Raw genomic sequence first — 21,185 nt, 5'->3', positions numbered from 1 at the left:
TTCAAATGTATATATATGTTTTGTGATTTCAAATGGCTAGATAGTAAGATGATGACAAGTACAAATGAAGCGGATGAAGATGTAAATCTACATCAACATAACTCATGATTTGGGTTTTCATTGAAGTTACAAATTTGAATTTGTATTATTGTAAAAGTGACTTTGCTCATCGTAACTAAAGGTTAGAAAGTGGACCTTATTCATGCAGAAGTGAAGTAGTTTCTAACTAAGATCTTTTTGCATAAAAATGAGCTAGTTATTAACCTATCGAAAGTTAGTTACTAAGGTGGTTATTCTGGGAAGCCTATAAATGCAATTCTATTTCATTTGTAAAGGGGGGAGACTTTTTACAGAGGGGAAAACTTTGTTGGAATTCCAGGAGAAACTTGTAATGACATTTCGATTTGCACTATGTATAGAAAGGGTTTTGGACTTGTATATTTTCAAAAGGATAATGAAGAATACATCTTAGTTCGTGTGTTCTAAATGTATTCATGTGTTATCATTGCTGATTTCTCTTATGTCAAATTGGCAGTCTTTTTATGCATGTGATTTGTACAATTGATGTGATGATGCACAAGCAACCTTTGGTATCTCAGTTTGAATGTGTTGAAGTATCTTATCTCTCCGTATGTTGAGACTTGTCATTCTTCTTTATCGTCATCTCATGGCTAAGCATATTACCTTATAAACTCCCCTTGTAATTTGTTGCTAATGTTGGGAAATCTCAGTTGATGGTCATATGTCTATTGTTGGGGTTTCTATCTTTATTTCTTTTTAGTTTTATGTTTTCTCCTTTATGTACTTTCAGGTTAAAAGTACACAAAATCCTAAATACCCCTATCATACGAGGGAGCTGCCCCTCTCAAACATAGAGGAAGATTGTGGTTTCACTTCAATCTCTCCAACTGTTGGAATGTTTGTCACTTCTCAGCGGGCAAATAGGGTCAGTTTCAGATAAACGACCGCAGTGACAAATCTGTTTACCAACAATTTTCAAGCAATTAGATGAATGAGATAGATAACATTGTTTCATGGTGAAGTCATTTACTCATACCTTTTGCAAATAGATGATTTCTATTTGCAATGTAAGGTTGGACTAAGCTTTTAAATGTATATGTTTAACTTCAATTATTGAATGAACATTGTTCTTGGATAGTATTCATTGATGATATGAAAATCCCTAGCACAACCCTTGAAGGTTACACCTCCTTTGCGTAGTTATCTAAGTTGACAAAACAAAGTGTGGTCGATTTCATTTGAGCCTTTGTTGTCTTTTTAGCTCTTTAGATTTAGATTAGAACTTCTCAATCCCTTCACTCATTTATTTTCCGCAGATTTCATTGAGAAAACGTTCCAAAAAATATGTATCATTGCTAAATCATTTGCTTTACTTCCTTGAAGTCTAAATTTGTTAAGTCTCCTTAAAGATTGTTCTACTTTACGTAAGGTCCCCCTTGGATTACCAACAAAACATCAAGCTAAACGAGCTCATATTCATCACAAATTCGCAAGTTCATAGTAGGAACCTTGGAATCGCTTGTATGATCTTAAAAAATCTTAGCATACATGGGATTTTGCTCAAGAGATGATAGTGTCCATTGGAAACTTTATTCTGTGTTAGTGTGGTCACAAAACACCCGTCAACAGATCCCTATTACACATTAATTGCTTCAATTTTCCAAGCATGTTGTCAAATGTCTTGTAAATCTCTCCAAGACTAGGAGAGTCTGTATCAACATATCTAATGACACCCACATTTGGTGAAATGAAGGAGCAAATATATTTGCAAACAAAAAGTTGAAAAAAGACAAGTTAGAAAATTAAAATCATAATTTTTTTAATAAAATCAGCAATCAAATTATAAATTTATCAATGAAATGAAAATCAACAAGTTTTTAAAAATAACAATTTTTTTACCTCATATGGTACCACCGATCATCCTTGAATTTTTTTTGTTTGATGTTTTTTCCTTCCATAGTGTTGTAGTAGACCATCTACTCCACTCTGAATTAATCGTCATCAACTATTGAGCCTTCTACACCTCAAGCATCCTCTCTAACAAAATAAAATAACTAGCACCCAATCTATATTCTCTGTCTTTCAATGGATTGTTCAATGCATGGATACAACAAGGGGTCCAAAAGATGTACTTGTAAGCACCCTCCACCATTATACTAGCTATATTGCACACTTACCGAATCATTTAACACTTGCACAACATTGGAGACCCCAACCTCCTTTGTGATGCCCTGAAGGGAGCAAGTAAGACTGATGGTTGCAATTAAATATATGAATATCTCTAGCTTCTATCATCATTTTGCTACACCTGATCTATCTTCCCCATGTATTTCAATGTGCTGTTCAATGCTAAGTCATCAGATTCGACGAATTTCTGCCTTTAGGTTTGAAATTTGCCGAACCTAAAAAACGTGTTTAAATTCGGGGTCAAATTCATACAAATGAAGCAATGATGTGTTTTCAGTCAAAAATATATTTTAATCTCGCATTTTTTAGGTTTTTTTTTTAAAATAAATATTGCGCCAAACTTAAGAGGAGAGCACATTAGTTTGTCGGATTCACATTCTATAGTAGATGTAGTCGATTTTTTGTTTGTTGAAGCTCGCGACTAAAGGTTGAAGGTCTTGTTGGTTCGAAGCTTTCTCTCGTTGGGCTCGTTGGTCTCCGAAGCTTTGTCCGCCTATCTGTCGAAGACGAAGCTCTGTCCACCTCTGCTGCCCACGATTGGAGCTTGCAGACGTGAAGTTGCACTCAAGCTACGTGAACCTGCCACTGCCCTTCGTCCGTTGGACTTGCCCAGGTAGGCATTCTGCCTTTAATTTTATTTGTTTTTAAGATCTTATTAAAACATATATTGTTATTCAATTTAATATTATTTTATTTTAATTTAATTATTAATTTATAAAATACACAAAACAATATTTTTTAGTTTTTCGTTTTTTATTATGTTCTGTAAAGCTAAAATAAAAAATTTATACATTTTTATTTTATTGTTAAAAAAATTGTAGTTTAGTAATCTTATTTTGTTTTTAAGGTTTAGTATTTAAAAATAAAAATGAGTATTTTTAATATTTTTTATTAAAACATTAATATATGGTATATTAAATTCAATATTATTTTATTTGAATTTAGTTGTTAATATATAAAATACAAAAAAATAATATATTTTAGTTTTTTTAAAAATTTTGTTTTGTAAAATAATAAAAAATAAACATTTTTATTTTATTTTTTTAAAATCAAGTTTAGTAATTGTTTATTTCTCACAAGGGGGACCCCATCCTCGAGTACATCATCATGATGGACCACACCCACACACACAAGCCCTACACCTTTTAGAAATCTACCTCACATTGTTGAGGTTTCACAATGATTAAACACTTCCCCTTATGAAGGTTTTCCATAATCTTATATAAGACTCCACACATATTGCTCTTGAACACAATCATACCTTCTAGACCAACTAGGATAGGTTTCTTGGCATTGAGGACAGTCATAAACCCAAGAGAGTTTAAGTTTGGTTAAACGATACCATCACTTTATGTAGAGCCTTGACACTTCCACACACCCTCTCAACACTCCTACCAACCCTTAATTATCAAACACCATGTACTCTGATCCAACCCTCAACATGTACAAAAGGTTACTGTTAAACAAGAACTTTCTGGCCTCTTTGACACACACTCACTCAGAGATGAATACCTTTTTCAATTGGACATATTTTGCAGATCCCTCTGGTGGGACTCTAGAAAACTGGGGTATGAAGAACATATCAAAAAATAAGAAAGATCTAACAGTTAAGTTTTGAGATATCGACCACGTATCAGGACTGTATTTTTCTTGTGACAGTCAAACCTTCCTGAGGCAAGTTTTCAGTCACCTTCATACCTCAAACCACGTGCAAAACCTATCATGGAACCCTGCAACAATAATGGCATGATAATTTACATAATATTACATATTTCCACCAATTTGTGTGGCTTGATCAACCAGGAACAAGAAGATATAGCATTTTCTTTGTCTCGGTTTGCCCTAGTTCTGGGTTTTGACAATTTTGAGAGAACTTATTGTATCTTTGCCAAAACAACACCAAATGACATGAAACCTGAAGGAAATGAAAGGTAATTTACTGTGCTTAAACCCTCAAACCATGTTAATGAACCTTCAATGCATAGCAATGGTGAAAACTAACAAATTGGAGAGTAAATGTGAGGAAAGTTCAGGAAAAACACAGAATGTGCAAGGAAACCACTTACTATTATTGCCAAAAACTTCAATTCCGAGAATTACATCTTTTTGAGGAGTGTTTTCACCATATTTATAGAATTATAAGGATTCCCAACCGACCAACCAACTATAACCACCCAAAACCAACCTTTTTGCAAATGTTGTCAAGCAACTTTGAAAAGTTGCATTGACATCATTTCTTGCTTTTTGACAACTTTTGGTTTATTGTACTTCTTGATCATCCAATACCGCAAATAGGTTAAATAACATGTTCTAACATTAAAAATGACACAAAATACTCCCCACAACCTTGTTATTTCCATTTTGACTTGTTTTGACCACTAGGCCCTATGTGAGCAATTTGACAATTTTCAGGACATATGACTCAACTGACTCAACCTTTACATTTTATTGGCACTATTGGCCTTATTACATCATGTTGGGTCTAAATAGACCTTATTTGAACAAAACAAAAACAAACTAAATAATGCCCCACATATGGGCCCTTGAAGGGATGAGGTGCTCCTGCACCAGGTATTAACACCTCCATATTGAATATTTGCAATCGTCTCCTATCACTCTGTTCTCCTTATTGCTCCGCTCTCACCTTATCTCTCCACGCTTCTCTCCTTATCGCTCCGCTCTCACCTTATCTCTCCATGCTTCTCTCCTTATTGCTCCATTATTTCTGCCTCCTTCCTCCGACCGCCTCCAAACTGTCGCACCTCCTTATCTCTCCACCATCCCGTATCACCCTGGCTCCTTATCACCTCTGGTCCTTCGTGTCCCTTTGAGCCTTCTCCATCCACTGTGGACACTCATCTGACACAACACCTGCAGAAAAACGCGGGGGCATCCAACATTACTAATGGCTGCAGTGTGTGAAGGGAGGTATCAACATCTCCAACGTGGCACTCCAAACACCATCGGGCCTCAACGAGTATCGAACAGTTTCAGCCTGCGGAAATGCCAAACAACACAAATAAACCAAACAATAGACTATTGATAGCCAAATTGGTTCGAGGATTTGAACCATAGACTCCGTAGAAACATGGAGTTGCAACTTCTGTTGCACTGCGGGGTCAACCCCAAGTTTAGTAATTTTATTTTGTTTTTAAAGTTTAGTTTTTAAAAATAAAAATTAGTTTAAAAAAAAACAAACCTTTTTAGAGTTAAAAATGTAACATGTTTAAATACAAAGTATTAGTGAATGTTTTTATTAAAATTTAGTATTTTTTATTTTGAAAGTTTGAAATAAAAATTTAATATATTATTTTATGTTTTAAAATAAAATTAGTGTTTATTTTGTTTTTTTATTTAAAAATAAAAATGTATTAAATTTTTGTTTTTAATGTTTGTTAAAATAGAATGTATTATTTATTTTGTTTTTTAAAATTATTTTATTTTAATGTTTTTAAAATAAAATGTAGTTGATGATTTAAATATTAAATATTATTCTTCTATTGACTCATGTAGATCATAGTTTAATGGCTCCAAAAAATCAAAAGCTGAAGTATGGACATATGTGACCCGCAATGGTGCTAATCTCTATTGTACCAAGTGTCAACAATTTTTTACTGGAAGTTTAACAAGGGCAAGGGACCACTTGCTTGGTGAGCATGTCCAAAGGTGACCATAGAAATAAGAGTTGCTTTAGAGAGGGAACAATCCTCTTCAATTGTAGGAATGATGAAGAAGACACAAAAAAACAAAGAATTGAAGAGGATGTGTCCAAATTCACCTTTATTATGTCTTCTTCCAGTTCACTCAAGGCCATAGGTGCATCAAAAGAAAGTGGAAATTGAACAACTTTTGGAAACCAATAGAAAAATAACAGGTGGATGATGCATTAGTTGATATGTTTTATTCAAGTGCCTTTCCATTCAACGTGGCAAGAAATCCTCATTTTTGTAATGCAATTCAAAAAGCTGCAATGTTTGTTAAAGAGTACACGCCTTCGGGTTCAGAGGCTTTCAGGACAACTCTTTTAGAGAGGTCAAAAGATAAAGTGATAGCAAACTTAGTTGAGGTCAAAGCCTCTTGGAAGTCAACAGGTTGCACTATATTGAGTGATGGATGGTTAGATATATGTCAAAGGCCATTGATTAATGTTTTAGTAGCTTGCCTTGAAGGTGTTTTGTTTTTGAAAGTGATGGATACTATGAACCAAAAGAAAACTTCATAGTATATTTTTTAGATATTAGAGGAAGCCATTCGTGAAGTAGGGGTGGAAAATGTGGTTCAAGTGGTTACTGATAGTGTAGCAAATTGTGTGGGCGTTGAGAAGCTGATTGTAGAGAAGTACCCACAAATATATTGGAGCCCATGTGCAACCCATTGTCTAGATTTGTTGCTTCACGATTTGGTTAAATTCCCATGGATACATGAAGCAATTCATCAAGGGAGAGCAGTTGCAAATTTCATTAGAAATCGACATTGAGTCTTTACAAACAACATGCATCTAAGGAGTTATCGAGGCCTTGTGACACAAGGTTTGCTTCATTTTATATCACTTTGAAAAGATTGGTTGAAGAGAAAGCAGCTTTGAGATCAATTGTTTGTTCCAATGAGTGGGAAAGTTCAGTGCTTTCTAAAAGTGCTAAGGGAAAGAACATAGAGCAAATCATTTTAAACAACTACTTTTGGGAAAGTGGAGCAAAGGTTTTGAATATATGTGGGCCAATTGTTGATGTTCTTCACATGGTGGATGGTGACACTCCTTGCCTTGGCATGCTTTATGAAAGCATGAACTGTTGTAAGGAATCTATTCAGAGAGCACTAAATAATGTAGAAGCAGAGTACATGGAGATATGAGAGATAGTTGATTCTAGATGGTAAATGATGCACACACCTTTACATGCAACAAATTGTTATTTGGAGCCTAAGTTATTTCATATTGATAGACAAGGTGATTCTGAAATTATGGTAGGGCTTTATGAAGCCATTAGCAGGTTTGAATGAGATTGGACAACTGCAACTCTAATCAGAGACCAATGTTGGAAATACAAGAAAGGGGAAGCATTGTTTGGAATAGAATCAGATCGAGATGATATGATATGAGATGAGGTATCTGCTTATAGATGGTGGATGAGCTATGGAGCACAATCTCCTAAACTATAGCGCTTTGCATTCAAATTTTGAGTTAGGGAGCAAGTTCATTAGCTTGTGAGAGGAATTGGAGTTGCTTTGACCACATCCATTCCAAAAAGAGAAACAAGTCGCTGTTCGGAAAGTTGGGAGATCTTGTCTACATTTGCAACAATATAAAATTGTTCATGAACAGATCAGCAAATGACTCCACATCTTCTTCACAACAACGTATTTCAGAAGACATAGCAGCTGGAGTTGTAGATGAGCCTGACTTTCTGGATGATGAATTGGGCAGTGATATTGATGATGATGCTACAACAACTCAGCCATGTTCTCTTGATGACTTGGAACTTTTTTGCAGTTCTATAATCGTGACTTTTGATTGTACCTTTTTGACTAAAAAACATCTTAACACTCTTGATGGCTTGTAACTCTTTTGAAGTTCTAAAGTCTTGACTTTTGATTGTATTTTTTTGACAAAAAAAAATCTCAACAATCATGATTTCACATGTTTCTTATGGTTTATATTTTATAAATGTGATATCTTTTTATAATGATTTCAAATCTATTTTACAATCTTAAACTATTTGATAATTTATTGGATATATCACTTATATTTAAAAATAAACTAAAATTATATAAGGCAAATTTAATGCCGAATTTTTTGCCCTTGCCGAACTTCATCCGAATTTTATGGTTGCTGAATTCGAATTCGATTTCGAACGTGGTGACTTGGTTCAATGCATGGATACAACAAGGGGCCCAAAAGATATGCTTGTAAGCACCTTCCACCATTATACCAGTTAATTTGCACATGTTTCAAATGAGCGATCACTTGCACACCATTGGAGGCCCCAAACTCCTTTGTGGCATCACTTGGAATATGAAATTGGAATTTTACATCCTTGCACTTCTAGAACAATCAATAACTCTAAGAAAATATGAGCCAACTGAACATGTGATTATGATGTTGATAAGCGGCCGATGTCTAATATCAGTCCACCCATCCATGACAATAGAGCAACCTGTCCTAATCCAACAGTCTCATGTCCATCACCAAACTCACCTTGAAATATTCTTTGTCAATGAGTGCAGTGTGTAGTTTATGTTCTCGAGGGGGAATGAATGAGGGACCAATAGTGAAATACAAAATAGAACTATTGAAAGGGTTCCGGGGGGGGGGGGGGGGGTGAATCAATAGTTCAATAACTTTTTAAACAAATTAAAATCCATATCAAGCTAAGAGGACACAAGAATTATCTCGTAGAAAACCCTTTCGGGTAAAAAACCAGGGCACTGAAAAACATCTATTCAAATAAGATGGGCACCAACCCTGTTACAAAAGTGAACTACAATTCAAACTATGAGCACCGACTCAATACAAAGGTTACAACCTTAATGAGCACCTACCCAACCACACAAAGTACAAGTTCAGAAATTTGAATGTACAACAAGCTCTATGTTTTACTCAGAAATGCGTAAACTCCTTAAAATCTGTGTAATGTTAAGCAAAATGATATTGTGACTCTGCACCTTTCAATCCCCCCAAAAATTCTTTCAATGCATTGATTGAAGAAACTACAAGTCATTGAAGTTTGTTGCACTGCACAAAATAACCAGACTTTCAATTCAATCTTCAAATATTTTCCTCCTCTGCAAAAATATAAAACCTCCACACTTTTAAACTGAGATAATGTTCACTGTCTGAGACAACTGTAAAAACCACTGCTTGAGCAATACACGTTCCTCATTGTCACACCATTCAAACTCAGCACGAAGGACATATATGTTTCAGCATCATTGTAGACTTCCTGATTTTCTTCAACCTTTCACTGCGTAAGTGAACATCATCAAAAGTTTGATTCATATTTACCACACTATATTCATCACTCCAAAATCACGCAACTGCACAATGCAGACATCACTCTCAAGGAAGACTATATACGATTCATATTTTTTTACACACTATATACTTCAACCCAAGAAGATCAGCATACACGATATATCATCTGATGTATATCAGTTGTAAAATGGCAGCGAACTTAAGCTAAAACAACACATCACGCACCACCAAAATTTTTCTACAAAAGCTGATCAGCACAGAAAAATAAAAAGAAAATGCCTTTTTCAGAAGACTTACATTTGAAGATGTTGCAGAGAGCAGAAAAAGAAAACGCTATCTTAACACTCTCGAAAATCTCCTATATGGTGCCACCAATCAATAAATGACTTGTAACTTCCAAGTTCATAGAGAGATAAGCACACTCATCGCACACACCCAGCATAATGTTACTCCACTGACTTCCGTTACACACACCCAATCAAGGAATGAAGAGTTCCAAAAACGCCTCTGTACAAGGTGATATCCACTTGACCACGTACAGGAAATGTGTCCAATAGACACAGCATATATCAAAGCTGCCAAAAAAACGTCTGCACAAAGCAACTTCTAACACATGGTCAACTGTCAATGTCTGGGAAGGCGTTGCAAGAGACGCAGAGAAGCAAACAGTCATCAGGAATCAGTAACATATCTTCTTTTTTAACCAGCATGTAAACACTTAATGCCACTTCACACCCAACGCAGCACAAGAAAAAGAATATCTCTGCAAATTCTTCCGAAAAAGCCACACAGGTGGCACAAACTGAACAGCAAGTTGACAAAGCACAAAGAGATCAACAACTTACATATGTGGATAACAGAACCAAGAAAATCAATCAGCTGACACCGAGCATATTGACATCAACAACTTACATATGTCGCTAACAGAACCAAGGAAATCAATCAGCTGACACCGAGCATATTGACATCAATGACTAAATTCAACAAATAGAAACAACATCTTTGAATATTTGTTTGAAAAAGAATGTGCTACATGGAATGAGATGGCATGGGCATAGAAAAATTTGGCAATGGAGGGCTCTGCCACATCTCGAGCACTTGCAACTATATGTGGCTGCTCACTAGAAATAGTCTTCTTCTTCCGTCTTGTGAAAACATGAACATCACCACAAGCACTATCACTAGCACTACCACAAGCACTATCACTAGCACTACCAAATATAGAGGGCATATGCATAGCTGATTGTGCAAATTGTGTTGACATCAGCAGCCCCTTAGACTCTGATTTTGCCTCCATCTGCAATCTAGAACACTCTACTCTCTCATTCTCGTTTATGTCTTTACAAATCTTCACCCCTTTGGTTGTAAAACCCAATAGATGAGAGTATACTCTTGTGTAGTTCCCTTTAAAATGATCTTTACAAATGTGACACAACCACAATCTAGAACCTGCTGAATTTCTCATTTTGTCTTTGTCTAGGGCTGTCACCAATTGAAGAAGAGGTTTCTTAGAATTAAAGTGGCCTTTTGCATAATCTTTCAGAACTTTGGAAGGGCATTCGAATGGATTTTTTTGAGGCTTCTCCCTTTCACGCATACCACTACCACACCCTGATGAACCCCCTTTCACCCTTACCACTACGACACCCTGATGAACCCCCAAGTTGGTTTTAATTTTCTTCTTCCCTCTTATCATGTCCAGTACTCTCACTACTGCTGCTCATGTTTTGTTTTGGAATTTGGAAACTGAAAATAAAATAAAAATAAAAAAATCATACATTTCATCTTTTAAAATTTTAAGAAATTTGTAAAAAAAAGAACAAATGAATGATTAATATAGTAGCTCTTTCACTTCTCTTGCTGGTGGCTACCTCACTACCAACCTTTGTTGCTAACCAATGCTGGTTTTTCCAATAGCACCTTCAAACCCTGCTGCTTTGTCTTTCTAACTTGGCTGCAAAATTTTCTATGCAAAAATGAAGTCAAATGCTACATATGAAATGTTATATTTGTTATGTTATGGTTTAAAGGGGTGTGGGGGCTACGAGAAACATTTAAAATTGTTTTTTCTCAAAACCTGAGCATTTTTTCAAAAAGTTGTTGGAAATTTGGGGACGGCTGACCATCCTTGGGATGGTTGGGGGATGTCTCAGATGTCACCGTGTTTTGGGGATGGTCGACTGTCCCCACATTGTCCCCATGTTGTTCCGCCATCCTAGAAACATTTCTGACGAGTTTTCCGATTTTTGGGGATGGCTTGGAAACATCCCTGAGCCATCCCTGTGGCCCCGGAACATCCCTAGTATGGGGACATGGGAAAAAATCATGAGGACACGTCACCGTGTACCCTTGGATCACCTCATTGAGTCATAAGAAAAATGTGGCCATTAGCCATGAATCAATCATACATAGACATTAGATTTCTGCTAGATGAAGCCCCTTCTGGCTGTAGTTCTTAGTAACATGTAATAGCATCTAGAAGTTTGATGAAGATTGAAATCTGTATTAGAGTGCTCCTTTGAGAAGTTTTGGCTTTGATGCTGAACATTATGGTTGGGATTCTTAGTCTCCTCTTGAATATCTTTTTCAAAAGTAAGTAGCTTTTAAAGTTTCAAGGTTGGTTGGTTATATACTTTATGTTTATGGTAGGAGATTCTCCGTTTGCCTATGCCCAGCTTCTCTCCTCAGGAACTTCCACCGTAGTAGCCTCTGCACTCTTGTACCTTGTAGTGGCTTTTGTCTGCAACTTCTCCTTTTCCATGGTTATCTGTGGAATGGAAACAATAACAAGTGTCACCGGTCTGCTCCTAGCAATGGTAGCTAAGAAATCATAAATGAAGATACAAAGAATAAGGTAAGTGATACTTTGAATGAATTCAGTCAAAATGTACATGAATAGCTAGATGAAAGAAATAAAGGAGGTGAAAGCATATAAGGCAAAGAAACAAGTGGTTATGTCTTCTTAATACACCTTATGACATGCTTTGGAGCAATGCCTTGGGGTCATTGTGATTCCAATTCCACGCCCCTTGGAAATTTCATGATAACATGGATTATTTTGATGGAAGCCTGTTTTTTTGTTTTGTTTTTGTTTTGCATCACATTCTTTTCAACTCCACAAAACAAAGCTCGTTCTTGTTTCTGTTCTAGCTGCAACCTTCCAATCTAACATGTAACAAACAATTTTTTAAGGATTGTAAAAAAATGAGAGATTTTTGGAAAGAAAAACTGTTTATTCTAGATGTTAGGATTGAATCTGTTCACACCAGCACCACAAAAGGCTCATATTGTAGCTAATGTGGTGTGTCCATGTTAGCTGTTAGCCTTCCACTAGAAAAATGTTAGGGCCAGTAAATATTGAGGCAGATCTTCTAGAGAGGAGGGTAGGCTTGAATATTTATTATGGCAACACTTGATCCCTTCTATCGCCAGGTGTTCCCATTCACCATTGTCAAGAGCCATTGAGAATGAAACATGGGCCTGTGGTGTGAAATTTGTCATTTCTCTCTTGCCCAAAACCCTTTGGGCATGTTTCACAAGATCATTGTTAAAACGTGTGAAATCTAAAATGTTGAAAATAGTCATAATAATAGAAATGATTATCTGAGAAACAAAAGCATCTGGAAACCTAATATAAAAACTCTATTAGTCATGTTAATCAGTGAGATGATACAAAACTATTCGCAGTGAAAACTCTTTAAGAAGATCGTCTACCTTTCTCATATGGCTGTTAGACATGTTGGATTTAGTTCTACAGATCTCTAATATGATGTTTGGAAAAGAGTTCAATTTTTGGATGGAAGGAAGTGTTAATACTTTTTCATTTTTTGTTCCCATAACTGATAGAATATGAACTGTGCTTTTTTGTCATCAGGGAGTTAGGCATTGGTATAGTACCATACAGTCCTCTTGGTCGTGGATTCTTCTCTGGAAAGGCAGTTGTGGAGAGCTTACCAGAAAATAGTTCATTGGTATGTTTCAAAATTCAAATTATATTTAGGAACTGGCCCTAAATATGTTCTTTGTCCTGATTGAGCTTGTACAAGATTCTTAAAGACTGAGAATCGAGTTCCTTTATGAACATTTTCTTTCCACGTGATTTGAAATTTCAATTAATATCATGCCTATGGGTCAGGTTAATCATCCACGTTTTAGAGGGGAAAATCTGGAGAAGAACAAAGTTTTCTACACCCGCATTGCAGATTTAGCCAAAAAGTATGGGTGTACACCTGGTCAGCTTGCTCTTGCATGGGTTCTGCATCAAGGTGATGATGTTGTTCCCATTCCTGGTGAGTCTATTTTCCATATCTCTGTTTCATCAATGGGAATGTTTTGACTTGAAAAATTATAGTTGCTAGTATATGCAGTGATGTTCTATTGACTTTTGATAGGAACTACTAAAACCAAGAACCTGGACGAAAATATTGGCTCCTTGAACATAAAACTCTCGCAAAGGGACTTGCAAGAAATTGCTGATTCATTGCCAGCTGATGAAGTTGTAGGTATCCGAACCTATGAGTCCATGAATCATAAGACATGGAGATTTGCAGATACCCCGCAGAAATCTTAGAATAGATAATTGCCGTGGCAGAATAATCATGGTGCTTATAATTGATAAAACTTTCTATAGTTGAATTTATAAGGAGAGTTATGCTAGTCTTAGAATGGGTGGACAAACTTTATTGCTTGTTGCTTGTCATTCTATACCATATCAATAAAATTTATATTATCGCTAAGTTGATATTTTGATCTGTAGTTTGAGTTATTTGACATTGATTTTAAATTACTTTAGCATGTTAGGTTACACTTTCATATGATTAATAGTACAGACAGTCTTGAAAGGGCACTGATGTGGTCAAATTCCAAGTAGTTAAAATTGTCAATTATGGTTCCAAGTCTCATTCTGTTTAGGATAATTGCATTACCATGGTATAATATACTTTCTAAGCAATGTAGTGACCCATCTTATGATTCTAGGCCACAAACAAGCATAAAATTAAGAAAACACATGAACTCCAAGAATTGCTTAGCTTTTGATTGCACCCTTTCATAGCTAATATACTTTCTAAGTAATGTAGTGACCCATCTTATCATGCCAGGCCATAACAAGCATAAAATTAAGAAAACACATGAACTCCAAGAATTGCTTAGCTCTTGCTTGCACCCATTCATAGCTAAAATGAGATTGCCTGCTATTAAATCTAGAACTAGGTAGAAAGCACACTAGTAGGAATAATTTGGCATCCTATACCTGAGAAGTATGTCACCAGAAAAAAATTACCCTCTTGTATCTAAAGAGCATGTCTTTTGTAAGCAGAGGTTATAGAGCAGGACTATAGAGTTGTGAATAAAAATGTCATACAATATAATTTTATGCAAATCCAAGGAGCATGCAACCCTTAACTGATGCATTGGAACCCCTCCTATGATTGGCACCATTAACATTCCTGCTATGCCATCTCGAATGGCATTTCACCTTATAGTAGCATTATGACATGAAAAATTGAATGTGTAAATAGAATTCAATTACATGGGTTTAAAATGTAAAAACACTAGGAGGGGGGGTTTGGTTGGGGGGACAAATAAAAAGAACACTAAATACTTGTAGAAACATTGAAAGAAAAACTGCAATTGTAATTTCAAGCCAAATTGAGTGCATAGGAAGAGAAAAAAAGTCCACACTATAGTTATAGGACAAATAAAATTCGTTATTGCAAATTACTTTTGAATTCTTCTCAAGTATCAAATGTTCAGTCATAGAGTAAATATACAAAACAAAATTGGAGAAACAAATAAACTCTTAAGGAAGCCATGATTTGAAATGTGAAGTGGAAGTTAATGCCTCTTCGTTCATGTTCGGGACATGAGTGTAGTCACAATAGTCCAAAGTCTCATTCAAGATAGCCAAATCCTCTTCACTAAATGAAAGCTCCACATTAATTGCAGTCCATCTCGAGTTGAATGTCATCGATATCAATTGATTGATCATTTTCGACACTACCTATGACTAGCAATGATGATTGCGTAAGTTCTTGATCTACTAGTTTATGCTAGAGAATTATTGAAACTAGAAATCATAAACTTGAAAAATTTCTTACCTCAATTTTTCATGTAAAGACAATCATTCAGGTGGACAAAAAACAAATCATTCATTTGCTAATGGCTCAAATGGTTATGTTTCTCAAAGTGTAGAATGCTCAAGCCTCAAATGTACTCCAAGAATGCTCATAAGCAAAAGAACTCCATTGTTGGGTTAGAATACACTATAAAATAGTGAAGTAATTTGTGTCACTACTAAAGTAACCCCACCATTTTCCTAACATTAGATTAGTTGCAAAAGCAAAAGTTATTAATAAATCAATAATATATTTCAATAGTCAATAAGCAAAAAGACTAAATGGATTTTGATGACAAAAGATGAATTTTAAAACTAAATACCTTCTATTAATGTCTTCCTTGATTCCAATTGAATACCTAGTGTTAGTGTCTTCCTTGATTCCATTGTGTAGATGTTGGAGAAGAAGCCCTTTGTTTGCTTGTACAATGGCAAATCTAGAATGGTTGCTCATCTTTCCTCTGCATTAGGAAAGATTGTAGAAATGCACTTGAATGACCTTGCTCTCGCTTCATCCTTATTTTATGATGAACTGTAAAATATTGGAGGATTCAAAAAATTATCATATAGCATGGAGGTGACAATTTGTTTGGGGATCCCATTTAGCACCATTAGTCTTCCAAATTGGCATGAACCTGCTTTCATCATTCTCCAAGTTTGGACCATATTGCCTCCTTTGTCTTATGCATTGCTTCATAAAAATAACCCATAGGAGGTTTATCCTTATCAACCAATCACAAGATTTTGACTAAGGGCTTTGAAATTTGCACAATCTCATATCGTCCATCCAAAATGCCTCGTCAAACATAAGATGTGAAATGGTGATACCCTCCATTTGACTAGTAGAGGAACAATTACCCAATCCAATAAAACAAATATGCATTTAATGTTTATTTTTGAGGCACTTAATTTCTACAATGCTAATAAATTATTGGCAAACCTTGTTGCACTTGGTATCACAAGCTTCTTTCCCTAAATGAAGATTCTCATCATGCTCAACACCTTAGCGAGGCTATAAAGCAATTTGGTGATTGATATCCCTCTTTTTATTGTGGATTTAACGCACTCAAGTTTACCGATGTCCTCAAGGGTCAAATCAAGGCAATGTGTCACGCATGGGTCTCAAAAAAATGTAGGGTAATGCTCCCTAAGAAAGTTGTTTGCTGTCACACAATTTGCTATATTGTCAATGACAAATTGGAAGACATATTGCAGCCCAACCTTCATCATAATTTCATCAAATATTGAAAATAATAAGTGGGCTGTGTTGATGGATAGCTTCGGTTGAATCCTACAGGGCCGACTTTGCCACCAAATGTGTGAAGGGCCTAATCGGCCTTACACATTTAATATGTTCGATTCCTCATTTCTGTCCTTTGTAATGAAACAACTTATTAATAAAAAGCACAACTAATAAGTGGTCACCTTGGACGTTGTGACCTTTGGCATGAGACGTGTTATTGAAAAGACATGTTGTTTAATATCATAGTCGACTTATGGATAATTCGTGTTGCTTGATTAAGACATGGTTATATATAGATCGCCTCCTTCATTCTCCTTGGGCAATTCGTATGCATTCAGATCACATCATCTTCTTCTTTGACATCAACAACGATATCCTTCTGCAGTTCGTGTCCCTCAAGCAAATCGTATTCATTCATTAGTGGTGTGCTCTCTTTCTCTAGGCGATTCATCATTCTAGATGCTAGATCAAATAAGGATTGGCCTTCATTAAGTAGTCCTCACGGCTACAGGAGTTCAAATTGGTTACAACAGTCAAGGGTGAATCGATTACTTCAAAGAGTGAAGTGAATCATTGTAATATTACTTGTCATCCTTGAAATAATAAACTATACTTCATTGCTGGGTTTTTCACCTTCAAGAGGAAGGCTTTCCCAAGATAATATCTGTGCATTTGTGTGAATTATTGTGTTATCTAATTTGATCATAAAACTTAACATGGTATCAGAGCCACTGTGAAAGAAGATCGTGATTAGATTCTATACAACTTCTAAGTATTCTCTCCTTTCTCTCTCCATCGAGCAGTATCTCTAAGTCTCGAAAATGGTGAACGGTCTTAAAGTCGAAGATAGGCTTGAAGGTGCATCTAACTTCACCTCATGGAAGTTCATAGTGCTCATTGCAGTTGAAAAAAATGATCTTCTTCAATTCATAGAGGAAAATGATTTATTCGAACCTGAAGATCATGAGGAGAAACTGCAATTCAAGAAGAATGCCATCAAAGCAAAGAAGATATTAATCGACTCCATGAGGGATCACTTGGTGCCTCTCATCTCCAAGATGACAACTGCAAGAGATATGTTCAAGACCTTGGAGGGTTTATATGAGATTAACAACGTAAGTAGGGCTCTTGCCTTGAGACAACAACTCCACCAAGTGAAGATGGCAAAAGGAGATTCAGTCATCACTTACTTCATGAAAATTTCAGAATTAAGAGATCAACTAAGTGCAATTGGAGATCAAGTGATAGATAAAGACCTTATTATGCTAGCCTTGAATGGTCTGCCTCATTCGTGGGAGCTATTTATCCAAAGCTTAAGTGGAAGGTCCAAATTATCTAAGTTTGATCGACTCCGTGCAAATTGTATTCAAGAAGAATCAAGATTGACTGCTAGAGGAATTGTCAAGAGTTCTCAAAATGAAGATACACATTTTCTTGCCACTCAATCTACCAAGAAACGAAAGTATTGGAAGAAGGGCAACTTCAAAAAGAATAGAGATTTCAAATCAAATTCCGCCCTTGATTCTAGGAAGACGAAGAAAGATCTCTCTCGCATTCAGTGTTTTAGGTGTGACAAGTTTGGTGACTTTGCAAAGGATTGTTTAACAAGACCTAATCATCAAGGAGCAAACATCAATGAAGTCTCATCTCAGAAGGAGGTTGAAGATAACTCCAATGGTTTTCTTTTCATATCAACATTATCAAGCAATGTTCCTATAGACAGTGATACATGGTTAATTGATAGTGGAGCCTCTCGACATATCACCGGTCATTGGGAGCACCTTTCTGATCTAGTGGAGAAAGAGTCACATCTCCAAGTCATTATTGGGGACGATGCATGCTATGCTGTAAGAGGAGTTGGTGCTACATCTCTAAAACTTGAATTTGGAGTTTCTCTACACCTAAGTGACGTTTTGTTCGTACCAGGGATCAAGAGGAACCTTGTGTCTATTTCAGCCCTGGAGGATAAGGGCTATCAAATTGCATTTTCTGAAGGAAGATTTCTTGCTTGGCCTAAGAACTCCAACATCAAGACTGCTTGTGTGATCGAAAATCAACATGAGAGTTTATACAAACTCTCCACTCTCCTAGTTCAAGCTCTTATTCACGATTCTTCTAGTTCTAACAAACTCTGGCACAAAAGACTTGGACATCTTCACTTCAGGGCTCTTCCATCTTTGGAGAAGATGGTAAAAGGTATTCCTAAACTCATTCATGTAAATGATGGTACTTGTAAAGGTTGTGCTATGGGTAAAAATACTAAAAGTCCTTTTCATAGCAGTGAAAGTAGGTCTAAAGAAATACTAGATCTTGTACATTCAGATTTATGTGGTCCAATGTCAATTCCATCCCTAAGTGGATGTTTGTATTATGTAACTTTTATAGATGACTACTATAGGAAGACTTGGATTTATTTCTTAAGGTCTAAAGAGTTTGATGAAGTCCTAGGTAGGTTTAAAGAGTTTAAAGCTCTCTTCGAAAATATCTCTAGAAAGAAAATTAAAATTTTAAGGTTTGATAATGGAGGTGAATACACCTCGGGTAGCTTTTGTGATTTCTGTATTGAGGCAGGGATCAAGAGGAATTTCTGTCTTCCTTACAACCCTCAACAAAATGGGGTTGTTGAAAGGAAGAAAAAATCTATTGTTGAAGTTGCAAAAGCTATGATTCATGATCAAGACCTTTAGATTTTTCTATGGGCAGAATCCTCTAGAACAACAATGTATGTTCAGAATAGATGTCCTCATCAGATATTACAAAATATGACTCCTGAAGAAGCCTTCTCAGGTCTCAAGGCTGATATTAGCCACTTGAGAATATTTGGTTGTTCTGTGTATGTTCATATTCCCAAGGTCAAGAGAACCAAGTTGGAGCCTTTTGGCAAGAGAGGAATATTTATAGGCTATAGTGAAACCTCCAAAGACTACCGTATTTACATTCCTTGTCAGAAGCAAATAGAAGTTAGCAGGGATGTCACATTTGAGGAAGATGTTGCATTCAGGAAATCAAAGGGCTCATGCATGGAGATAGATGATGAGACTCCTCAAGACATGGATGTTGATCATGCTCCTGAGATTCAGAGGAAGACTACAAAACCTGATATGAGTAATGACCCAATTGAACCTTTGGATCCCACTAATGGGCCTAGAGATATTGTTGTGTTTCGAAAGAGACCTCTTTGGGCACAAAACACTATGCAGGTGTAACTAGGAATTTGGGATGCATCAAAGCAATATTAAACTAGCTCAACCACAAAAACTAGATTGCAATGAAATGAAATCCTAATACATTCAATAAAGGAAATAAAGACAAGATTCAAAAGAAACGCAAACCAAAATGTTGAAATCTCCTTCATTGTTCCTCCATTGTTCTTCTTTCTCCTTCAAATTTGTGGATGCCACCTACAAAGCAAGTGTGTTGCAAGCAAGATAATAATGAAATTGATAGCATAAGGATACTCGAAATGTGGTTCTTTTTTGATAAGAAAAGATTGATAAATTTATAGAAGATTGAAGACAAGATTGGAGAATCAAGATGGATTAAAAAAGATGGCATAAGCAACTTTTGACTGGGCATATCTCATTTTTCGAATTTTAAATTGAGATTAAAGAGATATTTTCCAAGAAGATAAATCAAGAAAATCAAAAGTTGATTGGTTGCTTCTATTTTCAATTTTTAGGAAGATATGATAATGATTTTTAAAAATCATATAAAGCAGATGATGACATACTTTCCATTTTTTTAAATTGGGAGAATATGAGAAAATAATTTATTTAAATTGGATAAAGATTTATTTTAATTTTTAAATCATTTTCTCGATTTATTCCCATTTTTGAATTTGGATGATGATAATTAGAAATTAAATTAATTAAATAAAAATAAATAAAGATTTGTTTCCATTCTTGATTTTTGGAAGAAGATAATTAAGATTTTATTAAATAAATAAATTATGATGAATGAATTAGCTAATTAAATAATTTAAAGAAATTATTCAATTATGAGGAAAATGAAATTGAATTTAATTAAATAATAAAGATTTTTTAATTAAAGTTAGGAAATGAATGATTAATGATGAAATGATTTAAATGATTAGGAAAATAGAAAATTTAAATTAGAATAATGACATAATGTCATCATATGATGAAAATCAAATGTGACATAGAAGACATGTTAGAAATTAGGTTAGCGACGCAAGAGTGATGACCAATTTTGAGTGTCTACAACAGGAAGCATAACAGTTTGCTACTCCTAGAGGAACATTCAGAGAAAGCAAAAGACCACAAAGATTTTCTGGTTATGTTGCATTAATGTGTAATCTTATTGAGTCTGAACCTTCTAGTGTAGCGGAAGCTGCAAAATGATAAGTTATACATCTAGTTGCAGTCAAGCATATCTTGAGATACTTGTGTGGCACAGTTGGATATGGCTTGAAATACTCTTCCAGTATGGGCCCGATTCTTGAAGGATATTCTGATTCTGATTGGGCATGGAGTGTTACTGACCGAAAGAACACTTCTTGTTGTTGCTTCAGCTTGGGATCTGCTATGATTTCCTGGTGTAGCAGGAAGCAGTCTTTAGTAGCTCTAAGCATTGCAGAGGCAGAATACATTGCAGCATGTGTAGCAACTCGCGAAGTAGTGTGGTTTCGT

At 35.6% G+C, this 21,185-nt stretch overlaps 1 protein-coding gene across 3 annotated transcripts in view; it reads left to right on the top strand.

Annotated features, from left to right (window-relative positions):
• LOC131031446 (probable aldo-keto reductase 1) overlaps positions 1 to 13,914 on the top strand; it is a 53,718-nt gene extending 39,804 nt beyond the window's left edge. For all 3 annotated transcript variants that reach the window (XM_057962562.2, XM_057962561.2, XM_057962563.2), the window contains 3 exons: positions 13,053 to 13,149; positions 13,314 to 13,467; positions 13,570 to 13,914. In XM_057962562.2, coding sequence (XP_057818545.1) covers positions 13,053 to 13,149; positions 13,314 to 13,467; positions 13,570 to 13,748 — 430 coding nt within the window. In that variant the 3' untranslated portion in view covers positions 13,749 to 13,914. The remainder of the gene's footprint in view (positions 1 to 13,052; positions 13,150 to 13,313; positions 13,468 to 13,569) is intronic.
• The last annotated feature ends 7,271 nt before the right edge of the window (positions 13,915 to 21,185 follow it).

This window comes from Cryptomeria japonica, chromosome 10 (genome assembly GCF_030272615.1).
Source record: "Cryptomeria japonica chromosome 10, Sugi_1.0, whole genome shotgun sequence".
NCBI classification, from domain to species: Eukaryota; Viridiplantae; Streptophyta; class Pinopsida; order Cupressales; family Cupressaceae; genus Cryptomeria; species Cryptomeria japonica.
Note: the sequence above shows the minus strand (reverse complement) of the source record. Positions and strands in the feature narration are given on the sequence as shown.